The sequence below is a fragment of the Macrosteles quadrilineatus genome, unplaced genomic scaffold (assembly GCF_028750875.1).
Source record: "Macrosteles quadrilineatus isolate MER2022 unplaced genomic scaffold, UCM_ALF_1.0 Scaffold_1__1_contigs__length_201487025, whole genome shotgun sequence".
Classification (NCBI taxonomy): domain Eukaryota; kingdom Metazoa; phylum Arthropoda; class Insecta; order Hemiptera; family Cicadellidae; genus Macrosteles; species Macrosteles quadrilineatus.
The window spans coordinates 99,812,878-99,835,333 of record NW_026542594.1 but is presented as its reverse complement, the minus strand read 5'-3'; the positions used below and the strand labels follow the sequence as shown (position 1 = coordinate 99,835,333).

General features: G+C 36.3%; 1 protein-coding gene across 1 annotated transcript in view; it reads left to right on the top strand.

Annotated features, from left to right (window-relative positions):
- The window catches only part of LOC128996546 (serine/threonine-protein kinase NLK-like), a 144,857-nt gene extending 124,395 nt beyond the window's left edge, over positions 1 to 20,462 (top strand). The window contains exons 6-10 of the mRNA XM_054421970.1: positions 838 to 1,047; positions 5,553 to 5,741; positions 9,783 to 9,984; positions 11,623 to 11,716; positions 16,052 to 20,462. Coding sequence (XP_054277945.1) covers positions 838 to 1,047; positions 5,553 to 5,741; positions 9,783 to 9,984; positions 11,623 to 11,716; positions 16,052 to 16,106 — 750 coding nt within the window. The 3' untranslated portion in view covers positions 16,107 to 20,462. The remainder of the gene's footprint in view (positions 1 to 837; positions 1,048 to 5,552; positions 5,742 to 9,782; positions 9,985 to 11,622; positions 11,717 to 16,051) is intronic.
- The last annotated feature ends 1,994 nt before the right edge of the window (positions 20,463 to 22,456 follow it).

Below are 22,456 nucleotides of genomic sequence, written 5' to 3'. Positions count from 1 at the left end.
AAAACACAAGAGTAAAATTGTCTTAAAATTATATTTTCTACCGGAATACATCATAAAATACTGTTCCATAAGAAAAATCAAAGTTGGCGGCTATATTGGAAAAAGGCGGCTAAAATATTTTTTTTTTTACTTGACTGCATTTTTTAAAATAAAAAATCCAAGGCACTTACCATTTAACTTTTTTTGATATCTCTTATAGTTTTTGAATAAAACAGCTGTCACACTTATATCAATTACCCTGTATATACCTTTAACAAAGATGGACTTCCCAATACCAAATTGTTATCAGCAGTTCCTAGATTCACTGTTATTGTAATAAACAATGGTTGGGAGGGAGGAAGGTCATCAATTTGAGACACCTTACGTTGGACACCATGTATAGTTGTAAATATTAGTCGTTATAGTGCTATTTAACATTTTTAGTTTAAAAAACAGTGTTTGTGAGACCCAAAATTGAGTATTTTCATCAACACAAGATAGTCCCTCAATATCACAGGTTCCAAATAGTGAAATAAATCGATCAAAACTAATACGGTTTCTTAAAAAAAATAGATTTTGAAGAAAATAGTAAAATTTATGTTTGCCGCTTAATTCAAATGTGGTATATTCATTTTGTCTCATCTTTATATCTTTGAGCAGGGAAAAACTGCTCATAACACTGTTTTTGACCTGGATTCTCGCTTCTGGCAACAAAAAATTAGATTTTATGTATAAAAATGTCAGGCACCGGGGAAGGACCCACTATATTTACCGCACTCATTGTGTTAATATACTCTATCGCTGTTCATCTATCCTCTAACTAGACAGTGCAGTAATTGATGTCGAGGTGTATTGCAGATCTGTGACTTTGGCCTGGCACGTGTAGAGGAGCCGGACCAGTGCAAGAACATGACTCAGGAGGTGGTGACTCAGTACTACCGAGCCCCAGAGATCCTCATGGGTGCCAGACACTACACGGCCGCAGTAGATGTGTGGAGTGTCGGATGTATCTTTGGTGAACTGCTTGGTCGCAGAATATTGTTCCAAGCGCAAAGTCCAGTACAACAGGTGAGCTGCTCGCTTTGGATCACAGAAAATGTTTACATCCTTTCCAATTTTTGTGGTGGGAATCTAAAAGTAATATTTTGGAGTATCACCTTAAAAATTTACTCAATTTGTTTTTTCTTAAAAAATATATAGAATATATATTATATTGAGTCTTAGTACAAAAGCGTTCTGCTTTTTTGTTGTCTGTTTTAACATCATTTACATCTTTTAAGTTTTGGGACCAGGCAGCATAAAATCTTCTCCATCAGGGAATATCAAGTGATAAGGTAGTATCAAATAATGCAAGGCCAGATTTAAATGGACCCTATGCTCTGCTTGTGGTGCAGGCCTCGGGCATATTGTTTTGGGGGATATATAGAATACTTGGGAACCAGGAAAATGAAACGGCCCTCGCTTGGGAAGATGTAAAAAACAGGCGTAAACAAGTGACTTCCGGAAGAATTTGAACTAAATATTTTGTATTGTCTGCTTTGAAACAAATAATTCTTTGTCAGTTGTCACAAAATAATTGTACACATATGGATGATAAGTGTTAAAGACAGTAGACAATTTTAATATTGTTAACAATTATAACAGTCTAGTATCAAGTATTTAGCAGTGATGTAGTGAGGTGGTGGTGGAAAGGCCTGGAACAGTGTTTATCTCTGCTTATTGATGTTAGTGTTTTTTCCAAGTCATGACTTAACAATGGTTAAATTGGGTTTTAACACTTATTAGGTAATAGCATTCAAATCTTTTAAATATGTCTGATACGGCAGTGAAATAGTAAATGTTTCCTATTATAGCAACAAAACCTTGAACATTTTCCATGGTTGTTATTTTGTGATCACATCAAAATCATGATTAGCTCCTGCGATCACGTTGAAATTGTTATCAGTTCTCAGACTAGAGACTGTATTCCCTCACTGGAAAATTTTAAGTGCGTTTTTAAGCATTAATCGTACTGTTTACAATAACAAAACATGACCAGTGACATAATTTGTAAATTGTAATTTGGGGGGGGGGGCTTTGTGGTGCGGGCACTTAGGCGCCCGCCTATGTCTAAATTTGACCCTGAAATAATGAGTAGGTTTGATATTTTATTTTGACTTGTGAGAAAGGTAAGTACAGATTGAAATTATCCCTCAATCAACCACAACAAAACTCAATTATGCCACTTACAACAAGCCATTACCTCATCAATAACTAAAAAATAATTGTTTGAACTTGAACAAACATGGTCGGTTAAAATTTGTAATTTCATACATTCAATAATTTTGTATCAAGTTTCTTAAAATTGTTAATTTTGTCCTATACCAAATAATTTCTTTATCATTAATCACTCCTCAGAAAGTCATCCTTAATCTATAATGATAGGACAGGCCTAATATTGGCTCAACTTAACTTATTTGTATAATTCCATTAATATATTGTTCAGTAATTAATCATGAATAATATCCTTAGCCTATTTTTGAACAAAGCCCACAACTCTATTAATATTTGATAATTTGCAAAAACATATTCATGACATACATCATTAAATGTAAAGGTGCGTCAACACTTGACAAACAATGTTCGCTAACATGTCGCTGTTTGCCAGCGAACGTTCGATGTTCGTTAAGTGTGGATGCATCGCGACGAACGTTCGGAGAGCGAGAGTGGGAGTAGGGTGTCGCAATTATTGTTAAGCCTAAATGTTCGCTCCATGAGCAAACTTTTGTCCAGTTCAGAGATAGCAGCCCTTTGTGTTGTAGCCAAATTTGTGTTAAAAGTATATCAACTATATGATGGTGACTGCAACACAACGTGTTTACCATCAAAAGCAGCTAGAAAGTGGTCGAATTGCTACTTACTTCAATATTCGTTGGCAACCACAACCCATTCTTCAGCTGAAGACGGCGTCTTTACATATTAGCAAGATAATGCACGAACTAATGCTGATAATGTAATATGCAGCAGAAACAACAGTACAATCAAGTAAAAGACGACGCCTACGCACATCCATCTTAACTCGAAAAACCTAAATACTTAGTTTAGGGTGAACACCATATTTTTTCTGTCGAACAGTTTAAATATTGTTCCAGCAATTGTTCGGCAAACATTCAGAGAACACTTTTTCCTAGTTCGGCGTACAAACGTACATTTTCGTCGCAAACGTTCGCCAATTGTGGGTGCAGTTTAAGAGAATTGCAATATAACAAAATTTCATATAATATAATTAAAAACTACTCCTTAAGGAATCTAAATCAAGTGATCAGTATTATCATACCATGTGTTCAACAATAGACTCCTGTGAACATTCCAGAGTGACTTCCAAAATGTGCAGTTGCTAATAGGCTAACTACACTTTTTAAAGAAGAAACCAGATTTTATCTAGTTCATCTCTTGAAGAAAATTTAATTAATTAACACCTCAAGAGGACATAATTTCAACTTTTATCTTCAAACTTAAGTTAACCTTTCTTTTTAAAACTATTAGTAAATTCAGTGGACATTTTGGACTTACCTTTTGGACGACACCATAATTTGATTTCATCGTTGGAATATTGTAAGTTGTACCTTAATTATTTTGACATTAGCGAACGTCATTAGCCGTTATTAAATGACAAGAGTTTCTGAAGCGAAAAGATAGAGCAAATTCCATAAATTAGCGTGCATTACCTATATAAAAATGAAATCGTCTGCGTTATTTGTGTTATGACCCTATAAAAACTGTACATTTCTGTAATGTGAATTAAATTTTAATCTTTTTGTCTTTGTAACCTTTTTATGAAACCTATGGTTTTTGAGCTATTAACACGTTAAGTGCCACGCCGCCCCGATCGGACCGGCACAGGTAGGCCGGGCGGAGTGACGCGCCGCTCCGATCGGGGCGGCGCCAGGGTTTTGCAGTGTTTCACCAAATCGCCGCTAGAGTTCACTGGTGGACTACTAGCGGCAATCTGATGAACTTAATCGGTAAAGTACATCCCGTGCCTCACAGATGGCGTTGCCGTAGCCTTGTATTGCTGCCACAGCCTTCTGTAGGGACTTGTAAATTTGGTCTAAAAGCGCCGGTCAAATCGGACCGGCGCGGTTTGACTTCACGTAACTGTTGTACATTTGATTTGATATAAGTTGTAATGGACTACAAATACACCACTAATAGTAATAATTTACTAAAGCTAAAAAAGTAATTGTTATTTGACCTCAAAAATAATTCATAAATATCTTTCCACAGTAATTAAATCACATACTATTTGTCATTTTTGGGTGAGATTGAAAAAAACATTTTATTTTTATAAAAATTTATTGACAGAACATTTTTAACTATGTTATAACAAAAATACAAGATTTAAATTCATGGGCAATGCCGTGGAAAATACAAAAGTGTTTGTTGCCTTATGCCATAGGTGTAAAAAAAATAATTTTTAAAAACAAGATACACCACTCACTTTAATTCCCCATTACGGTGAGTATAGTTTTTTGCTTTCCTGAAAATAAAAATGTTTATAATGTCGACCAGTAACGTATACCCGTCCCATACCATTGGTATTTTTTTACAAACATAGAAGTGACAACACCTGTCATTGGCGAGCTCAAGCTGTTAATTATCTCTAGTCTTCATTGTGTTATGTCTCGCTGATCTCATTACTTTGCAATGGTTCCCTTGAATTGTGTGCTAGATTAAGTTTTCTTAATTTATTTGAAACTATCACAGTGTATTCATCTCATCAAGATTAGATCTAATCTGGAAATTTGTATTGATTTCATTTTGTAATATCACTACAAATACAATTACTGATTGACTGCGACATATTTTTGTTTATGACATGTTTTTGTTCATGTTTTCCAAATTAGTGGAGGATTGGGGGGTTTTATTTAGCGTAACCACATGCTACATTATCATTGTGTTTGCTTAGGGTGGTTTGTGATTTGAAAAAAACTATTCTTTGAACTTATGGACGGCTTTACTTCATTTGTAGAACTCCAAATCTCAATCTGAAATATAAAAATGGTTTAAAAGCTGTAGAATTTTCCCCAGTGATAAGTCTGTGTTTATTTTTTTACATTTGCCTAAAGAGATGTTTTATTTTTAGAATCCCCATCATATCCATCATCAGTGCACCCAAATCCCAAGATTATTCCACAGCGTTCAACCATCGTATGCTTTCACTTAGGGCGAACAAGTCACTTGTGTTGTTGTATTACTCAACATAAGTAACTTGTATTTTTGTGTGTCTACTTTACATACAAATTATATTTTTTTCATTTTTCTTGTATTTTCTGAAAGAAATTGTTTTTGTCTTACATTGAGCAGGTTTATCGACCCATCCCTATCCAGAAACAATACAATGCTTGTTGTGAGCCAGTGCGATGTTCTCTTGGCTTGTCTTTCCGCTTACCCCAGTTTAGAATAATCGTTTTAACTAAAAAAGAACTCAGTTTTAAAAAGTTTTCTCTTCTTAGTACCTACATATCACGAATCCCAATTGTGTTAACCCTTCTAATATTACTCTCTAGTAATGATATCTTTTTGATTGACAGCTGGAGCTGATAACAGAGTTACTTGGCACACCATCACTAGAAGACATGAGACATGCGTGTGAAGGTGCCAGATCTCATATGTTGAGACAGAGAGTCAAGCCTCAGTCGCTGTCAGCTCTGTACACTCTCTCCTCCCAGGCCACTCATGAGGCTGTGCATCTCCTTTGTCAGATGCTTGTCTTTGACCCGGTAAGTTTATAAGACATGTGTGTGAAGGTGCCAGATCTCATATGTTGAGACAGAGAGTCAAGCCTCAGTCGCTGTCAGCTCTTTACACTCTCTCCTCCCAGGCCACTCATGAGGCTGTGCATCTCCTTTGTCAGATGCTTGTCTTTGACCCGGTAAGTTTATAAGACATGTGTGTGAAGGTGCCAGATCTCATATGTTGAGGCAGAGAGTCAAGCCTCAGTTGCTGTCAGCTCTGTACACTCTCTCCTCCCAGGCCACTCATGAGGCTGTGCATCTCCTTTGTCAGATGCTTGTCTTTGACCCGGTAAGTTTATAAGACATGCGTGTGAAGGTGCCAGATCTCATATGTTGAGACAGAGAGTCAAGCCTCAGTCACTGTCAGCTCTGTACACTCTCTCCTCCCAGGCCACTCATGAGGCTGTGCATCTCCTTTGTCAGATGCTTGTCTTTGACCCGGTAAGTTTATAAGACATGTGTGTGAAGGTGCCAGATCTCATATGTTGAGACAGAGAGTCAAGCCTCAGTCGCTGTCAGCTCTGTACACTCTCTCCTCCCAGGCCACTCATGAGGCTGTGCATCTCCTTTGTCAGATGCTTGTCTTTGACCCGGTAAGTTTATAAGACATGCGTGTGAAGGTGCCAGATCTCATATGTTGAGACAGAGAGTCAAGCCTCAGTCACTGTCAGCTCTGTACACTCTCTCCTCCGAGGCCACTCATGAGGCTGTGCATCTCCTTTGTCAGATGCTTGTCTTTGACCCGGTAAGTTTATAAGACATGTGTGTGAAGGTGCCAGATCCCATATGTTGAGGCAGAGAGTCAAGCCTCAGTCACTGTCAGCTCTGTACACTCTCTCCTCCCAGGCCACTCATGAGGCTGTGCATCTCCTTTGTCAGATGTTTGTCTTTGACCCGGTAAGTTTATAAGACATGTGTGTGAAGGTGCCAGATCCCATATGTTGAGGCAGAGAGTCAAGCCTCAGTCACTGTCAGCTCTGTACACTCTCTCCTCCCAGGCCACTCATGAGCCTGTGCATCTCCTTTGTCAGATGTTTGTCTTTGACCCGGTAAGTTTATAAGACATGTGTGTGAAGGTGCCAGATCTCATATGTTGAGGCAGAGAGTCAAGCCTCAGTCACTGTCAGCTCTGTACACTCTCTCCTCCCAGGCCACTCATGAGGCTGTGCATCTCCTTTGTCAGATGCTTGTCTTTGACCCGGTAAGTTTATAAGACATGCGTGTGAAGGTGCCAGATCTCATATGTTGAGACAGAGAGTCAAGCCTCAGTCACTGTCAGCTCTGTACACTCTCTCCTCCCAGGCCACTCATGAGGCTGTGCATCTCCTTTGTCAGATGCTTGTCTTTGACCTGGTAAGTTTATAAGACATGTGTGTGAAGGTGCCAGATCTCATATGTTGAGGCAGAGAGTCAAGCCCCAGTCACTGTCAGCTCTGTACACTCTCTCCTCCCAGGCCACTCATGAGGCTGTGCATCTCCTTTGTCAGATGCTTGTCTTTGACCCGGTAAGTTTATAAGATATGTGTGTGAAGGTGCCAGATCTCATATGTTGAGGCAGAGAGTCAAGCCTCAGTCGCTGTCAGCTCTGTACACTCTCTCCTCCCAGGCCACTCATGAGGCTGTGCATCTCCTTTGTCAGATGCTTGTCTTTGACCCGGTAAGTTTATAAGACATGTGTGTGAAGGTGCCAGATCTCATATGTTGAGGCAGAGAGTCAAGCCTCAGTCACTGTCAGCTCTGTACACTCTCTCCTCCCAGGCCACTCATGAGGCTGTGCATCTCCTTTGTCAGATGCTTGTCTTTGACCCGGTAAGTTTATAAGACATGCGTGTGAAGGAGCCAGATCTCATATGTTGAGACAGAGAGTCAAGCCTCAGTCGCTGTCAGCTCTGTACACTCTCTCCTCCCAGGCCACTCATGAGGCTGTGCATCTCCTTTGTCAGATGCTTGTCTTTGACCCGGTAAGTTTATAAGACATGCGTGTGAAGGTGCCAGATCTCATATGTTGAGACAGAGAGTCAAGCCTCAGTCACTGTCAGCTCTGTACACTCTCTCCTCCCAGGCCACTCATGAGGCTGTGCATCTCCTTTGTCAGATGCTTGTCTTTGACCCGGTAAGTTTATAAGACATGTGTGTGAAGGTGCCAGATCTCATATGTTGAGGCAGAGAGTCAAGCCTCAGTCGCTGTCAGCTCTGTACACTCTCTCCTCCCAGGCCACTCATGAGGCTGTGCATCTCCTTTGTCAGATGCTTGTCTTTGACCCGGTAAGTTTATAAGACATGTGTGTGAAGGTGCCAGATCTCATATGTTGAGGCAGAGAGTCAAGCCTCAGTCGCTGTCAGCTCTGTACACTCTCTCCTCCCAGGCCACTCATGAGGCTGTGCATTTCCTTTGTCAGATGCTTGTCTTTGACCCGGTAAGTTTATAAGACATGCGTGTGAAAGTGCTAGATCTCGTATGTTGAAACAGAGAGTCAAGCCTCAGCCTCTGTCTTGAATTATCTCCCAAGTAGAGGTGTTTGGGGAAAAAAATCTAAGTTATAACTAGGATTTTTATGTCCTAGGACGCTAGGCACAAGCCTGTAATTGTTTTTCACATTATCTCAGGCTAGACCTAAGGGTTACGGCATTATTACTTAGATAAAATCCATTGGTGATTTGGCGGGATTTGAACCCGGCTTGCTCTAACCCCTGGAATCTATAACTAGGATTAAAAACGAACTCAACGATATAAAAAGTGACTGTATTTCTGATCAATATTTACAAGAGATAGAACAAAATTGGACTAACAAAACAGTCAGCTGATAATAAATAAACATTCATATCATCTGTAGTATGACTATTACAAATAACAAAAGGCAGGCATTTTCAACACTTTTGCCAATCTGTTAACCAATGCTGCCCAAGCTGCCTCTTTGCTTCGTACACGCAAAATACAGAGCTATATTGGTTCAAAAAAGTTGGCCGCCAAAGGACAAATTTGGTCCTTATTAAAAAAAAAAAAAAAACCCTATTGTGTGTACTTTATAATATAGTCCTGGGTTTAGGTATCACCATGAGACCTATAGTAGCTATAGCTTATTCCCTATACAGTAGACAAACCCAATATACTCCGGCACTCTAGTGATCCCCGGGCGTCTTTTGATTGATGTGGTGGGTGATTCAAGTTAAGAAACGTTATTGTGTCACAGTTTAATTCTCAGTGTCTTGTGTGACTGTATTTAGGAGCTTCGCGGTAACAGAAACATTATAATCGCGATCACGGCAAATTCATTGTCCTTTTTCATCACTGTCTCCCACGATCGTGGCAAAATTTTAATAATCTTTTGCGGCTGTCTAGACATGGTAAATAATTCAGACAAAATTCTGATCATACCTGTCGTGTGACATCATCATTGTCTTCCGCGATTGCTGCGAATTAATTATCATTTTTCAACCACATAGACATCAATTTCGTGTTTGCGGCCTTGTAGGCATGGTATCGTCCTGCAGTCGTGGTTAAATCCTGACCATTTCCCTTGATCAGGTCAAAATCCTGAATACCCCCGCTGAAATGGAAACACGAATTCATTACATTTTTCGGCCCTGTAGTCATTATCATCATCTCCCACGGCCATGTAGAGATCATCTTCGACACCCACAGTCTTGGAAACGTCAACGTCGTTATGCGTAATCGCGTGATCTTTGTAGACGTGTAGGGTATTGTTATCAGAATCGACTTTTGACAATGAATTCTCTATACTGATACCAATTTCCGACTTTTGACAATGAATTCTCTATACTGATACCAATTTCCAAGTATCGGTGGTGTTAAGAATCAACACATCCCTATTATAAAAATTGTTTGGCACCGATAAAACACTTGTTTAGTGCATTTAAAGGGTTTTTATTGATGACATTCCAGTAATCCGATATTTTACATCTACAAAAATAGTGGAAATGTGTGTCCTTTCTCAGACTACACTTATTCACCAATGTTGTGCTTAAGTCTCAGTCTGACTCAGTCATTTGTCGTGAATGTTGTAGGACAAGAGGATCAGTGTAGTAGACGCACTGGCTCACCCGTACCTAGACGAGGGTAGGTTGCGCTACCACTCGTGCATGTGCAAATGCTGCTTCACGAGTCCCAACGCGATGCGGCAGTATACCACGGAGTTTGAGCCTGTTACGCCTCATCCTTTTGACGACCTGTGGGAACGTAAACTTACATCTGTGCAGCAGGTCAAAGGTAAGGACAATTTTAGCCAACATACATGCAACACTCTCACTTCTTTACCAATGTTGTTTGTTGGTGGAAATATTAATTGTTTTCAATTTTTCCTTCCGATTTTCATAAGAGATATATAATTATTAATTTGTCGTTACGCCGTCACCATCTCTCTCTCACTCTCTCCCCCTCTCGTCAGTCTAGCCGGTCTGCTCATTCATCTTCTGCTTTGTTTTCCTACCAAACAGCTGTTTTGCAGGGCTAACGTTGCCATATTTATCATTACACCATTATGGTTAATGTCGGCAAAATTATCATACAATTGCGATAGCTTTTAATTTGTAAACAAAAGGTAATAGTTTGACTAATTTAAATCATGTTTATGTAAACTCATTATAAAATTATACTTATAGTTTGTTTACGCCACTACCACAGTTGTAAAAGTACAAAAATTATCGTCCATCTGCTAACACTGAGCTTGAAGTGGAACTTATCTTTCTGCCAAGACCCAATGGTTTTGCGCCATTCCGATGCATCAATGTTCCTTGCAGTAACTTATCGGCTTCTAAAACTAAACACCAATACCGATTAAAGTGAAAAAATATAATGAAATAATAGCTTATTTTTACTTGTTGTATTACTATATTTTGGTATAAAATATTTTGATGGCAGTTCAAACTAAATCTAATACTTTATAATATCTTCAAGAATCGTCTGCCTATGATTTACTAGTCACGAGACTCCCTTGTTGACTATCGACTACGGTAACTCGATAGATTCATTCAATGCTTTATTTCTTTTAACTTACCATATCGTTATCAAGACGTATTGTTGACTGTTGTAGGAAAGTGAAAGTCAAAGTAGTAGTAGTCCTCTTGCTAGCTCTGCTGAATGACAATGGTTGTTTGTTAAAAATTTGGTTTACGCCTGACTAGCCTATATAAATTTAAATAGTTGTTTTGTTTTTTGTAGGAATGGGGATTAAATAAGACATCAACACAAAACAAATATCATTTATTAAATACGGGTGTAGAAAATCGTGAAGTGGCACTTTTTATAACTACTTGACTCAAATTTTTGTCTAGTAGTTACTACTTTACTCGAGGTCGAGTATTTGGAAAAAGTCGAGTAATTACTCAACGGTCAAGTACTCGCTTATCCCTAATGTTTTCTCTCGTATCTGATTTGGCAATCAGGATCAACTCTTTGGAATGAAAAACCTATTGAATTTGGTTCCTCTTTATTAAAATGCTGGCATTGCATGTGATAACTGGGATTTTAAAACAACAACGAAGACGTAGGCATTAGTTTTTATGCATGTTTCCGTTTAGCGTGTTCTATTAGTCTTTATAAGCACACCATTAACAAAAAATAATCCATGATCAGCCTACTATAAGCGAGTTTAAGCTGTTGCTATGTGTCCAATCAATCAATATTATGATCTATTAATAAGGCTGCCAAAATGAACTTTATGTAGGCCAAAATACTAATTCACTAAACACCTAAACTTTTTTTCATTAACAAAAAAACTAAAAAGTTTAAGGTAGCTAAACTTTTTTTGGATTCTGCCAAAGTATAACTCCCAACTCCCTGATGGTTACAATTAACACTGCTGAGTGCTGACAGATAGACAATAACAGTTGCTGTGTAATGTTGCAGAGGAGATGCACAAGTTCATCAGCGAGCAGCTCAATACCAACCGTGTGCCGTTGTGCATCAACCCACAGTCGGCCGCCTTCAAGAGCTTTGCAAGGTAAGGCTGCGGAGCGGCCTGCCCCTTCCTACTAGGTACTTGCCCCCGGGTCAGTGGGCATGTGGCACTAGCTACATACATGCAACGCTCTCTCTTTGTATTCATTTTGAATTTAAATTTTATTTTGTATGTGTCTTCTATTATATTTCGTTGTTAGAGTAAACATTTATTGTTTGAAAAATTTTCTTTAATTTTCACAAGCGCCCAGTAGGAGAATGTAAAAGAAACCAGACTAAATAGTATAACTTCAGTTATATTATTTAATCAAAGCTAAGTAGTAGCCTACATAAATTAAATTGAGTTGTTAAAATACGTTTGTACTTATTGTTGAACAAATATTTCTGTCTGTTTGTTAATTAAATCTGATTGAAATTACGTCAGGGATAAATCGAACAAACAGTAAACCGTGTTTAAAGCATGTATTTGAAATAACCCACATGACCATTTGGCCTTGGTTTTATCTAAATTATAGTGTAATTATTATCTGCTACTTGATTCTGCTTACAACTCACAAAATGTCAGATTATTAAATACCATTACAAAGTCATTAATAATAAGTGCTCTTGATAGTGGTGTGCGATGCATCAAAAAGGCAAAAAAAGTTTGATTTGATTTGATACATTGAATTACGATTCGATTTAGCATGCTTCAAAATACCAATGCATCAATTTAGTCTCAATGCATCATTCAAATCTGTAATCCTTTCAGTACTCAAGCAACGTTGGAATTTTACATTTTCGCATTAGCCATGGCTACATTTTAAATGCGGCCTTAGTGCGTAGTAATAATTGCAGACGACGTTCTTAACAAAGACTGTTTAACAAATGCTGTGTAAAAAGTAGTGCATTTTAATAAAAAAAACAATTGCTTTGATATGGGCTTATTCAAATTGTTAGTGAAGTCTGGATTATCTTAGGCCAATGAGCAGTGTCCATCAGCAGGAGGTTAGGTCAGCAACCATCCTCTAGTTCACATTTTATTTAGTACATTTAAGCGGATTTCCCATAAAGGGAATAAGCTATTACAGTAGTACTCATGGTAAGACCTGGACCCGGGACTGATTTACTTTTTCGTTTTTAGGTTCCTAGAGGCCAAAAACACCAACTGTTCAAAGCCGTGTGTTTTTCTCATTTTTGACCCTAAAAACTTAAAATTTAGCAATTTCTTTCCCAACCATTTTGTAGAGCTTAAAAAACAGATAATTTAGTATATTGAAGCGTTATTATGCGCCTAATGGTTACGTAGAAAATGTAAAAAAATGTAAATTTAAAATTCCCATGTTATTCTTATGGAGAATAAGTCAACTGTTGTTGTTTGCTTGTTTATGAGCATATTTTGATCACATTTGGAAAATGCATTTATTTCATATTAAACTATTAACATTTTACAAAATAACAAAACTTGTTTACCCTCCCTGTTGCAGCAAACCTAGAGTACTTTTTAAACTAATGCTATTTAAAAAGGGAATAAATGTGATATTTTAAGGAGACATTTTAGTGTAAATCCAACCAGGCAAGTGAAAATTCGCTTAGTCTACAGGTTTGCGGCAGCGGGGGTATTTTTACATCAATCATTTTTCAATGATGATGCATTACAGTAATGCAAATTGTTAATAATTTTGAAAGAAAATCATGCTGTGTTGCATCAAATCGAATCGCATGGATTAATATCGAAATTCTTTGAATCACATAGATGCATTGAATCGGGAAAAAATGATGCATCGCACACCCCTAGCGGTTGATAAAAACACCTTTTTATTACTTATCTATTTAGTGCTTTATGTTTATATCAATTTTTGCATAAATGCATAATTAATGAACCATTTATTATATATCTTGCACAGTCACATTTTTGCAGTTTTTTACTACATTTCAGGTTATTACCTGGCATTATTATATTTATTGTTTAGGAGATAAAAAAGTAGTTTAACAACAACTAGAACTAAATGCCAATTTGATATTTTACCACAACATTGCTTTGAGTTGATACCTAAGTGCAGGGGTCTCCAACCTTTTTTACAAGGGCCACATTGACAGTTTTTTTAGGAAAGGCGGACTGTCAACATTTCAGTGTAGAAAGGTAGCCCCCCTCCAAATAACCCACAAAGAGGTAGTTTTCTAATTAAGAGCGATGAAGTTTGAACATTTCTTGCTGATTTTTGTTGCTATATTATCTTTTGACTAACTAAAATTCTGTACCTTTTTATGCGAATGATACTGTGACCAAACAAAATAATTGACCTACCTCACATAATTATTTATGGGCATATAAACTGTGTTGGTCATATTTATACGTTGTCATTACATAAGTAGGCTTATGGATTATTCAAATTCATAAGAATGTTTTTATAAATTAATTTTAGGCTTACAGTATATTTATCCATGATATTTAGGCCTAGAATTTGTTCTATAATGGAAGTTTTTCAAAAAGACTAATGAAAACACAGGTTGACACAACACCAAGTATTTTCGAAGTACTACTAAGTTTACTTGAGAGTTTACAAGGACCGTAAAGCTAAAATTAACAGCTATTTTAAGGGAAGGTCAACCAAATCAGGGTTGAAGTTTGTTGTCCTGATCAATAGGATTGTTTTCAATTCAAAGGTTCACTTAGCGTGGAAGATAGCTCTAACACTAGGCACATGCTTACATCTAATTTTCTCTTATTTGCAAAAAACCTGGAAAGTGTGAGATGAGGTTTACTATACACATATTTAAACATGGTATCTGGGTATCTAGCCAACCTGGGCACAGAGAATTTTACTTGAATTCGATATGGAAGGACTACAACAATCACCAATAGCCAATAAGTATCAATTCATTGACGGCGTTCCATTGGTTCTCTTTTAACATCATAAGTAAATCACGATCACTGGAGATCATCACAGAAGTTTTACTGATATCACAAGAGATGTTCACAGTACAGTCGAGATCGCGGTATCGCCGAGACAGCAAAATATGCTTGCGAGAGTTGCCCCGATCGTGAATGACGATGACGTTATCACCGAGACCGCAACATTTATTTATTGAACACCAACGGCAAACACCATTTTACATTGAGTAACAAATAGGATAGTATTATAAAATTTTTATAATTAATAGAGGTGCAGAAAACAATATTTAAAACTAATTAATACATGGAAAAACAATGGATATTGATGTTACAGAAAAATATAACAATGTATAAAAAATATAACAATGAATATATCAATAACAAGAATACAAACAAAATAGATCACAAAATTAACATGAGAAAAATAACAACAACAAAGGAACAACAACAACAATGCTTTTACAGAGTACCCTCAAGGATGCTGTCAGCCGCAGAACGCCGAACCACTCCCAAGGAGGCAGTTAGAAGGTCAACAGAGCTGCTTATCACATTCCCGAGGCGCATAATCCGGGGAATGGGACTGGATTTACTTACGGGTATTGACGTGACCGTGTGTGACGACCACGGTATCGCCTCATTCCAGCGATGGCAAATAACGATCATGTTATCACCAAGACTGTTACATTTACTTCCGGGCATTGCCGCGACCATGTGTGACGACCACGGTATGACCGAGTTGCAGCGATCTCGAATGACGACCACTCTATCACCGAGACCGCAACATTTACTTACGGGTATTGCCGCGACCGTGTGTGACGTCCACGCTATCTCCGAGTTGCAGCGATCACGAATGACAACCACTTATCACTGAGACCGCAACATTTACTTACGGGTATTGCCGCGACCGTGTGTGACGTCCACGCTATCTCCGAGTTGCAGCGATCACGAATGACAACCACTTATCCCTGAGACCGCAACATTTACTTACGGGTATTGCCGCGACCGTGTGTGACGACCACGGTATCACCAAGGTTCCGCAATCGTGAATGACAATCACACTATCACCGAGACTGAAACATTTACTTACAGGTGTTGTCGCAACTTTGACCATCCTCGATTTATACCAATTATATTAAATAATTATTTCCCAGTAGGCCTTCGCGGGCCGGATAAAATCTGTTCGCGGCCATAGGTTGGAGACCATTGCCCAAGAGTATAAGGTCAATTAAAAATAGTTCTATGTTTTATACTTAAAAACAAAACTGTAAAGTCTAATTAAAAAACACAATTACTCGGTGAGATGATTGTAAATAAGAAATGTATGAATTCTTTGTATTGGGTGTATTTTTTTAATTGTAAAAAACATTTGTATCACAATAGTAGAGTGTTTTCTTGTTACTAGTTTATTTTATTACATAATTTCCAAAGATGTTTATTAAATGCAGTGAATTCTTTATTCTTACATGAGTTAGTTTGCTAACATGTCATGTGTTTCTGTCACAGCTCCACGGTTGCCCATCCCTCGGAGCTACCACCCTCCCCTCACCAATGGGAGTGACGATACCTCCAACCTAGGTTGTTGTTCCGACAATTGATTGGTTGAAAATAACTGAGGACATATACAATTACTTCCGAGTGTAAATATAGATTAAGTTCAGGCAGTTGTGTCCATTTATGTTTCGGTTCTTAGTAAAATATATGGGTTAATGTACGTATTATCTGTCTGTATGTGCTTTACTTTGATTAGACTGAATTAAGACTGCTCTCGATGGAATGTCAAAGACTCTGAGCCTACAAACTGAGGTTAAGTCAACTGTGATTAGATAATTCCATTGAGACGCTTGATTTTCTTTTGATCGAAATGTCAAAGCACTTAAAGACAAAATTAAGAACCAGAGTTAACATCTGATAAGATAATTTATGTGTTTATAATTTGTTTTTATTTCTCTGCAAAATGTGACATGGCTTCTAAATTTTATCATTTACTTTGTAGATAATTTTATATATTTTCATTATTTGTGTGTTCGATTTTTAAACAATAACATAGGATTTATCATTAATTCTCTGCTTTCTAAAACGGAGGTAATGCAATTACAATCGATTTAGTTTATTCTGTACATAATGTAGGTATTAATCTGAAATATCAAATGACTTAATAATGCAATTGTTTTTAATCCTTGTTCTTTGTCGAACTAAGTTCACTAGAGTTTTAATCCATCATACTGTTGTTATATTTTTAGTAATAATTAGAAATGTAAATTGTAAGGTTTTATTTAGTTAATTTTTTTAATATTTTAAGCTAGTTCCAATATTAAAATTTCATACGAACAATATTGAAAGTAATAGTGGCTGTGTACTGTTGAGTTCCACAGCTTCCAGTCTGTGATATTTCAACCTCAATCTTTGTCCCGTAAATCCGTACATCACCGCTGTTAGGTTAGGTAAGTGGAAGTGACTGTACATACCGTTGAGAAGCCATGTTCGCATTTGCCGCTCACTACTGTAATGTTCAGACTGCAGAATAATTTTCCCAAAGATCTCATAGGCTCTAAGCGGGATAGGTTAGGTCTGGTGGTAGAATGTGTTTCCTATGTTCGTTTATCACTAGTATTTAGGGCATTATCTTATCTCTATTCTACTGTTTAGTTGTAATCCAGTTTTGTTTTGTAAACATTCAGACTGACACCAAATCACTGCCATCTTAGCTCTTTTACAAGACATTCCTGCAACAATGTTTTTTTCTAAATAAGTTTCAATCATAACAATTCAAGTTGTCCGCTTAAATGTGGAAATTTGGCAAAGTTTGGTCAAAAATACTAAATAATCATTAAAGCTGTATAACGGGAAGTGCAATGTCTCAAGTCTGAACTAGAGAGTGTGGGCTTTACAAGTGGTGAACTGGTACAAGTACATGTCTATGTGTATAGAGTGTGTCGCAATATGTCTTGTCTATCATTATAACTGTGTCTTTCTTTTAAATTTATAGTATTATACTTATGTAAAAGAGTGGGTATTATTATTCCTAACATTTAATGTTCTAAATGTTAATCATGACTTTCTTTTAAATGTGAGATATTTGTGTTTTGTGTTCAAATTTACTTTCCTACTGTTTATTATTTTATTATTTTTAAGAAATTGTTGCCTTTCTGAAAACAGTTAACCATTATTCCTTTATTTATTTATACTAAGCGTACTGCTTTGTTTACCAAACTACTATATATTTATGTATGCAAATTAAAGTGACTGAAAATCAATTTTAACCTTTTATATATTTTGTTATTGAAATCCTAGCTTGATTTCATTCATACGTTTGGTGGCACCCATGTATTCATTGTTCATAGTTCCTAAGTTCAAAAACGGGATTGTTTGTGTAACACAACTTAAAAAGTCGGCAGGAGTCGATAATTTTTCATTGTTGTGGACCGTCAGATGCCAGGCTAAACAGTGGTTGCCCGAGCGCCGGTGCACCGTAAGCTTGATTACTGAGGAGAAAATTTTATGTGATTCTTCTTAAACATATTTTACGTGTGAATTGCTTTTCAGATTTTTAAAACTTTTGGCCTTTAACTTTAAACTTAAACTTTAAAACTTTTAAATGTATTTGGCCAAATAATGATAACAATTAAAATTAAAAAGTAGATAGCATATCACATACGTGGTTTCAATAGCTTTAAAATGAGATATTTTGAAACTTTATATTAATAAACAATGCCGTAATATGCTTCAACCATTAACATTGTCGTTATGGGCAGAAAATCTAAGATAGACGGCAGTCTTGCCAACTCTTAAATATATTATAAAGAGGGAAACTAATACAACAAGGTCAATTCCTAGAGAACAAATTTACAATTGAGTGTAACTCCTTCGAATAAATGCAGATTTATATGTTTGCACCAATTGGATGATGTTTACTCGAGTTATCGTGCTAGTGGTCACTCATATATATTTATTATTTATATATGAATCTGAACTGATGGTATTTTTGGCCGCTGACGTCAAAACGAAAAAGTAAATCGGTCCCAGGTCTAGATCTTACCATGAGACCTACGGTAATAGTTTATTAATATGGGAAAAAACAATGAAAAATGTATTTTTGTTCAATTTATAATAATTGTGTATCATTCAAACCTCACTTACATTTTATTACAGGAAAGAATGTTTAAGTTTACAATTGAGTTAGTTTTTACTAGAATATTTTACCTAATCGAACAAAAGACTAGTTCTGTCAATTCAACTGTCCTCAATTTTCAGGACTGACTCATAAAAAGTAAAATGAAATATGAGTTAGCAATTAGCATCATAAACCTTGCGAAATGAAATTGCTTTTACAAAGACCATCCAAAAGGATGGTAATAAGGAGTTGTGAGTAACGGGTATTCCATGCTGCAATTGCCAAGGAAATGTTCCCACATCATCCTATATTACCAAACTGCTAGTACATCTCATCAAGTGAAAGTCGAGTGTTTCATTGAATTTTACTCTTACCCAAACAGTCCCTCTAAATGCGAGTTTCACATTCAATGTACAACAAATACTAAACAGCTACTATATAGGTAGAATTGATTTATTCTCTTGTGACAGTAATCCTGAATGTGACATTACCACTATGCAGGTGTTGCGGTTCCACTAGTGTGCTTTTGAAATGCTTCTACTTGTTCAATTATTGTATGTCGTTTAATAGAATCCTTATTTGTGATTTTTGGCACTTCTTGACTTGTATTAAAGTGCCTAGTAGATGTCAGTAAGTAAGATATATTATTACTTTTCTGCTTCAGTCTATTAATTAAATATTTGTACATTTTTGAATCATGTCAATTTAGTTTTGTTCATTAGAAAGATTAGTATCAAAATGTAGGAATCAAGGCAATTTATTTCTCACGTAGTTCTGTGGATGGGTTTACCTTTAGGGGTTTGTCTACAGTTTCCTATGTAAATTGAACAAATTTCTATCTGTATTTGTCACAAATTGTCTATCGATAAACATTTAGCATTTTTGTCTATAGATTCCTTTGCTCACAATGCCAACCATTAAACCTCACTGTAAATATAGTTAAGTTGTAAATATACTATAGAGGGGGGCATATTTTTGTTAGGAATAAACTTACGTATGAGAGTGTGTAAATCGATTAGTTTAGTTAATGATAACATGTCCTGATTCAATAGGTTAAGTTAGTCTGTACACTATTTGTTATATTCAGTGTTGGTTTTAGTCTGTGTCTTAAGTTTGGAGTCAGTGAGTCGGATATTTAAGTTTTACAATATATAATCCACAGTTTGGATATCATTAAAACATTCAAGCAATAAAATTATTACTTTGATCACTTTTAGAAAAGTCTAAAAGTCTTTAATCATGGAAGTTGCGAGGATCGGCACACTGACTTCAGACTCAGTTTAAAATAAATGTAATATTTTGGTATGTGAAATGATGAGTAGATTAAAAATTTTATATCTTTGTAGACTCGTTGTTTGTAAATGCATGATTCTGTTCTTCCAGTCGAAGTGAGGCGGTCACGTCGTATGCATTTACATTAACCGCACTGATTGTAAATATTCTTTTGTACATAGTGACACCAACACACTTTTATAGAATCGACCGCCTAAAACAGTTTTTTAATACAAATACCAGTAGTCGTTAGTATAGAGATCGGTCCCGTCGATGTTACGAATGTCGGTGTGCTTAGTGATTTAGATTCAAACAAACTTTATTGTTCACCTGTTTTGACTGTTTACCTCAAAAGTAAATTTCAAATTTATTAATATCTGTCCGTCACGTTTTGAAATAATGCCAGCACAATAAGAGAACTCTAAGTGTTGAGATTTCCGATGTCTCCATAGTTAGCTGTGTCCAGTAGCTCAGTGTCTACGCTCACACCTGCAGAATTTAAATATCAATAAATTCTTGATTTTAATATAACCTAGAGTTTTATTTATCCCTTTCCTTGTACAACAAATTTACATCATACAAGTGCACATACTTAAGAAATAGCAAATCTTTAAGATTATAGTTCTGTATACTAGTGATGGTCAAAACCAGAAATTTTGAATCTCGAAACCAAAACCGAAACTTTTTAGTGACCTGGTCAAGGTTGCTAAAAAATAAAAATACAGGTAATGATGACATTTTCATTATGATTATGCAATCAAAACTGAAAGAGATTGACTCCTGATCCAGACATAATAACATAAATGTGACAGATAAACTTTAAACCCAAAATAACATATACAGGGTGACAAAAAAGTCTGGAAACGGCTTAATAACTTTTCAACGAAATCCGTTAGAAAATTCAAACCTTTCACATAAACTTACATGTATAAAAACTACTTTTTCCAAGCATTTTCATTTTTTTACCTCTACCAGGGGACGACCCATGAGGAGTAGGTACAGAATCTTTAATGTAAGCATAGGTTTATATGCACATCATTTTAAATGGTTAGTCAAGTGGAGTTCATTGCCGGGAACCGCGTCTCAAAAGGTTCATCAGTTACAAAATGGCGGCTGTTCAAAGTTCTTGTGGATTATACCTGCACAGGCCTTAGTATTGGTAAACACTTGTATTAAACATTAGTTTGAGAGCTGAAATTGTATTTTTAAGTCAACTAGCTTATAGACTAAGTTTATTCAATCTTCAAAACATATTTAACCAAGTTTCAGATTTCCCTGCTAATGTTTCACTACGAGTATTTACCATTACTAAGGCCTGTGCAGGTATATTCCGCAAGAACTTTGGACTGCCGCCATTTTGAAACGGATGAACTTTTTTTGACGCGATTTCCGGCAATGAACTCCACTTGACCAGATCTTTATAATGATGTGCATATCAACCTATGCTTACATTAAGGATTATGTACCTACTCCTCATGGGCCGTCCCCTGGTGAAGGTACAAAAATAGTAATTGTTGCAAAAAGTAGTTTTCATACATATAAGTTGATGTGAAAGGTTTGAATTTTCTAACGAATTTAGTTAAAAAGATATCATACCGTTTCCAGACTTTTTTGTCACCTTGTATATATATTTTTTTAATTATTATTTATTATTATTTATTTCCAAAAAATACAAATTTACAAAACACATACAATTCCAAGCCACAAAAGCCAATATGGCTTGTCTGCAGCAATTATTCTAATTTTGTTATTTCACAGTGTTTTTTTTTTTTCAATCAGTCTTTGTTATTCAATCAGTCTTTTGTTTCCCTTGTTTTTCTGTAAGAATTCAATAATATACCAAACCAATCATAGAATTTAAAGTAGTCAGATTTTAACAATCCTTATATATAATACGTGAAGGCGATTTCTACAAAACACTACTTCTCCGTTAATAATGGACGGATTTTTACAAACGACGTGTCAAAATGAAGTATTTTTTGTGTAGATACCCCCTTTTACCAATTCCTGTAATAGAAATCCTCGGGCTTTGCCCTACGGGCCATCAAAGTTGGATTTTCTCCCATAAGATTAGCATGGGGGAATTTAAATATTTAATTGGAAACTTTGTCCCCACTAATTTGAGAGAACGGCTGGGCGTAGAAACTTTGTAGGGGTGTCCAAAGAAAGGTCTTGGTCTGTAGATGAGTTATCCAAAGAAAAACTAAGCAAAATCCCTTAGGGCTCTGCCCCAGAAGCCTTTAAAGATCCCTCCACAGAGTTGTTTACATTTTGGCCATGTGAATAATAATTTTTAATAAAACAGCTGTTCATTTTTAAATTGTATTTCAAACAACACATATTTATTTTGGGAGTTACTGAATTGTACCAAATAGGTATTTGCAATGTTATTTTCTGATTTTAAAATTGATTTTTCCTACAGTCACCCGACAAAGTTGGCTTCCTTGTACTGTTTATAGTACAGAAAGCTGCTAATTGCTGCATATTTATACTTTGCCGTACGGTTTATACTTTGCCGTACGGTT